The sequence below is a fragment of the Gymnoscopelus braueri genome, assembly GCF_963280865.1.
Source record: "Gymnoscopelus braueri genome assembly, chromosome: 14".
In the NCBI taxonomy this organism is placed as follows: Eukaryota; Metazoa; Chordata; class Actinopteri; order Myctophiformes; family Myctophidae; genus Gymnoscopelus; species Gymnoscopelus braueri.
In genome coordinates, this window is record NC_137619.1 from 5,094,339 (window position 1) to 5,099,338 (window position 5,000).

The 5,000-nt window shown below is 45.8% G+C and overlaps 1 protein-coding gene across 1 annotated transcript in view; it reads left to right on the forward strand.

Annotated features, from left to right (window-relative positions):
* arfgef3 (ARFGEF family member 3) overlaps positions 1–5,000 on the forward strand; it is a 136,989-nt gene that overhangs the window by 90,361 nt on the left and 41,628 nt on the right. The window contains exons 26-28 of the mRNA XM_080448949.1: positions 628–761; positions 923–1,068; positions 4,436–4,615. Coding sequence (XP_080305075.1) covers positions 628–761; positions 923–1,068; positions 4,436–4,615 — 460 coding nt within the window. The remainder of the gene's footprint in view (positions 1–627; positions 762–922; positions 1,069–4,435; positions 4,616–5,000) is intronic.

Consider the following 5,000-nt stretch of genomic DNA (forward strand, 5'->3'; position numbering starts at 1 on the left):
AAAGCTTACCATAATCACAGTAAACATTATCATGTCTTCAGTCATATTGAAGGTTTTTTTTTTTTAACTAACTCACAGTCACTTTCAGTTCAGCTCAGCTGAGGTGTGTGTGTCACTGTCCAGCTGACGCTTGTTACTCACATCAAGGCAATTATGTTGTGTTTCTGCAGATTCTGAACAGTAATTTCCTATAATGAAGATTTATTTGTTTTCCTGGCACAAAAAGGGGAAATAATAACACCAAAAACTAAATATAAATATAAACACATATCGGTATCGGCTAAATTGTTATTTCAAACATCGGTATCGGCCAATAATTTCCATATCAGTGCATCCATACATAAAAGCCCCAAAATATATCTTTAAAAAAAAACCTGACTTATTTTCTCCATTGCATCTAACCAAATTATTGATCATTCAAAAGATCTCTCTCTCTCTCTCTCTCTCTCTCTCTCTCTCTCTCTCTCTCTCTCTCTCTCTCTCTCTCTCTCTCTCTCTCTCCTGTGTGTGTGTGTGTGTGTGTGTGTGTGTGTGTGTGTGTGTGTGTGTGTGTGTGTGTGTGTGTGTGTGTGTGTGTGTGTGTGTGTGTGTGTGTGTGTGTGTGTGTGTGTGTGTGTGTATTTTCAGGTTGTTTGAGGACTCGGTGTCTAAGCTGAATCTTGTGGCTCTGGTAGGATTCTTACAGCAGCTCAGGAAAGCTTCTCAGAATCAACTGTTTGATTCAGTTACAGAGGGAGGAGATTACTCACTGGCCATGCCTGGTACGCACGCACGCACGCACGCACCCACATAGCGCACACAGGCACACACACGTATAGTTGCATAGTCAAAACTTAAGGAAACTAAAAAAGGCATTTGTATTCTTTCTGTGTGTCTGTGTGTCTCTGTGTGTGTGTCTGTCTGTCTGTGTGTGTGTGTGAAGGTGAAGCTAAGTGCACGGCAGACAGACACACGTCTCTGCATCTGTTCCGTCTGGGAGACGTCATGCTGAACATCGTACGGAACAACAACCGACCTCTTCTTCACATGATGAGAGCCTGGAGCGTGGTGGCTCCCCACCTGGTGGAGGTAGGGAACTCTGAGTGAGAGAGTGAGTGAGTGAGTGAGTGAGTGAGTGAGTGAGTGAGTGAGTGAGTGAGTGAGTGAGTGAGTGAGTGAGTGAGTGAGTGAGTGAGTGACCATATTTGTTTAACTCATTGACTGCCAGAGTTAAGAGAGAACTGAGTGCAAATAAAAACACCTGCGCAAATCAATGTTGTTACACGTGCATGACATCAGTTTGTGTTGTGAGTGACATCAGACCAGAGCTTTGTCAGCCTATATAAGCTGTTGCACACATCTACAGAGATCGAGAGACACTTTGTTAAGCTAAAGGGTTTTTGAGAGACGGACACAGAGAGACAGAGTCAGTGACAGACAAAGAGAAATAGAGATGCTAAGCTGGTCAGTGCCTCTGAAAAGACGACCACAGACACATCACTTCTATGGTTGTGCTGCTGGGCCAGTGGAGGACAAGGTGTATTCCTTTGGAGGGTTCTTCTATAACGGGAAGACCTACAACAACATGGATCAGATTGATGTGCACGTCTTCAACACAGTGACTTTGTGCTGGATGACGTTGCCCCCAGAGACAACTGGAAGAGGAGTATGTTCCCTTGATGTTCCCTCCATGCGCTGCGGACACACAGCTGTACTGATAGAAGATATCATCTACATCTGGGGTGGGAGAGTGAATTGTAAGACACAGGTTGATGACAACAACTGGTTTGTCATCACGGGGGACTGGGTCAACATTCTTTATATGTTTGATGTCGACGCCCACAGATGGTTCAAGCCCAAGGTTTCTGGAACTGTTCCAGAGGCGAGGTCCAGCCACTCAGCCTGTGTTTTGGGGAAGGTCATGTTTATCCATGGAGGATGGAACCAGCTGACTGAACGCACTAATGACATCTACAAGTTGGACACCACCACAATGATCTGGTCTTTAATTAACACCAGAGGTACTACACCACCTGTTTCATCACTTCACTCTGCTACCATCATCGGGACAAAGATGTTTGTATTTGGGGGATATGGACACCAGGACAACAACATCAGAGTGTTTGACACAGAGACCAACTATTGGCTGAACACACCTTCTGCACAGCTTCTTCCAGAAAAACGTTACAATCATGCAGCCTCTGTCTACAATGGAGAACTGTACATATATGGTGGAGACAACTTTGGTCTGAGACGAATGTTCAATGATCTGTGGAAATTTTATCCCAAGACCTTCTCCTGGAGGAAGGTTGAGCCCAAGGGGAAAGGCCCGGGTTTGGGGGGTAACATGTGCTGTTGCATGGCGGGAGATCGTATCATCCTCTATGGAACAGATCTCATCTTATATATCTTACATGTAAGTCCTAGTCTGAAGACGTTATGTAAGCTAACAGTTATTCAGCTTGGTCTGGAGCAGTCAGGACTCCCACACAACATCAGGTGGGAACTGGCAGCCATGACAACAACAGCAACAGGACAAATAACTTCCTGATTGTCCCTCTCCGTCTAACCATTGGTCTCGGAGGAAAACCAGAAGACAGGCTGGCGGAAGCGCCAATGAGCTTGTAAAATGCTCTCCAGAATTGTGCAGAAATCTGTAGGCCCCTGTGTGAAACTATGTCTTGGGGTAAACCATGAAGCTTGAAAAACATGAGTGATTACTGATTAGCAATTATGTGGTCATCTTGGCGTGTACTTGCAAGGCGCACCGTTGCTCCAATCCTCACCAAACTCGGCACAAACACTGTTTAGGGGTCTTCCTTGACAATAGTCCCACCAGGGGAGACTGTAATTGTTGAAGCCCCCTCCCTCTGTGTTCCTGTTGGCTGGGCTTTAAACAGCCATATAACTCCAGTTCCCAGCATGCTACAGGCGCGGAAATTGGTGGGCGGTCTTACGGGATGTACTGCAATGGCTGAAGCCCCACCCCCTCCGTGTTCCTATTGACTGCGGTTTAAACAGCCATGACTCCAATTCCCAGCATGCTATTGGCCCCAAAGTTGGTGGCTGCTCTCAGACGGCCATTGGGGATTGGCTGTAATTTTGTGATGCCCCACCCCCTCTGTGTTCATGTTGACGGGGGTTTATCTCCAGTTCCCAGCATGCTAAAGGCTTCAGACTTGGTAGGTGGCCTTGGAGCAACACTGTGCCTGTGGCAGTGTTTGTGCACTAAACTCGGCACACACACTGTTCAGGGGTCTGGTATAACAACAGTCTCGCCAGAGGCCACGTCAGGGTCCCCCGGCGGCCACAGGCATGCCGTTGCTCCAGTTTTTGTTTATATTTGATTGTCTTATGTAGTGCATGTTCGCCACGTGTCCTGCTGCTCGTCCCGAACAGGGCTACCTTGTAAAAGAGATTTCTCAATGGGATTTACCTGTATAAATAAAGGTTAAATAAAAAGATTAAATAGAGAAAACTTGGTGGGTGGTCCCATCGACTTCCAATTTCATAAAATATTTATATATATATATATATATATATATATATATATATATATATATATATATATATATATATAGGGGCCCCACATTAGCCCTTGAAACGGGCCCCCAGATCACTAAGGCCGCCCCTGTCTGTGACGTAGTTGAGAAGGTAAGGAAAACGAAGTGGATGATTTTTTTTATTTATCTACTCTGGCAGTGGGTGAGAGAGAAATGTGTGCTCATAAAAACACCTGTGCAAATCAGTGTTGTTACACATGCATGACATCAGCTTTTTTTGTTTGTTTTACCCATAACTCTTTAACCCATTTCCTGCCAATGACGTCTTTTGACGTCTCTTAACTCTTTTACTGCCATGGACGCGTTTTCGAGTCTATTGGTACTTGGTCCACATGGCCATTGACGCGTTTGTTTTTTTCACACAGAACCAGAGATAACGCGATCCGAAGATTTGCTGCTCCATTCACTTCCTGGTTAACTTATTACTTAAGAATGCTGTATCTCGGCTCCTGAGTACTTTTTTTTTTTTACTTTGTACTTTTGGTCGAGACATGCTATTTTCAAAGGCGGACAACAAATGTCAACGAGGTCGCGATGACCTCGTTGACATTTGTGAAACCACACGGTGAAACCCTCAGTGATTAGCAACCATCAGGGGATCGATCATACTGGAGATAAATATTCTTTGATTACTTGAAAAGTTTATAAATCACAAAAATCTATTTATTTATTAATGTATATACTGGCAGTTAAAGAGTTTTTTTTCTTCTCGTTTTTCACAAAGAACCAGCTAGGAGATAACGCGATCCAAAGATGTCTTACTGTACCACGTGCTGTTTACATTACTGACTAATAAAGTATGCAATCTTGTCTTGTCTCGTCTTGTCTCGTCTTGTCTCGTCTTGTCTCGTCTTGTCTTGTCTTGTCTTGTCTTGTCTTGTCTTGTCTTCCAGGCAGCGTGTCATAAGGAGCGCCACGTCTCCCAGAAGGCCGTGTCCTTCATCCATGACGTCCTGACGGAGGTGCTAACGAGCTGGGCGGAGCCTCCTCACTTCCACTTTAACGAGGCGCTCTTCAGGCCGTTTGAACACATCATGCAGCTGGAGCTCTGTGACGAGGATGTGCAGGACCAGGTGCACGCGCACATGCACACACACACAGACACACGCACACACACATGCTCACACACACACACAGACAGACAGACAGACACACACACACAGACAGACACGCACGCACGCACGCACGCACGCACGCACGCACGCACGCACGCACGCACGCACGCACGCACGCACGCACGCACGCACGCACGCACGCACGCACGCACGCACGCACACTAATGTGTTTGTATTGCTATAGGGCATGGCAGTGGCGGCCATTTTCTGGTTCCACTTCAAAATACTCAATGCATTTTTCCCATTGACATTTACAAAAATATTTACATCAATTAGGGGCGGCCATAGCTGAGTGGTTAGTGAGCCCGCCTAGGGAACCAGCTGGCCCTGGTTGCCCCAGGTT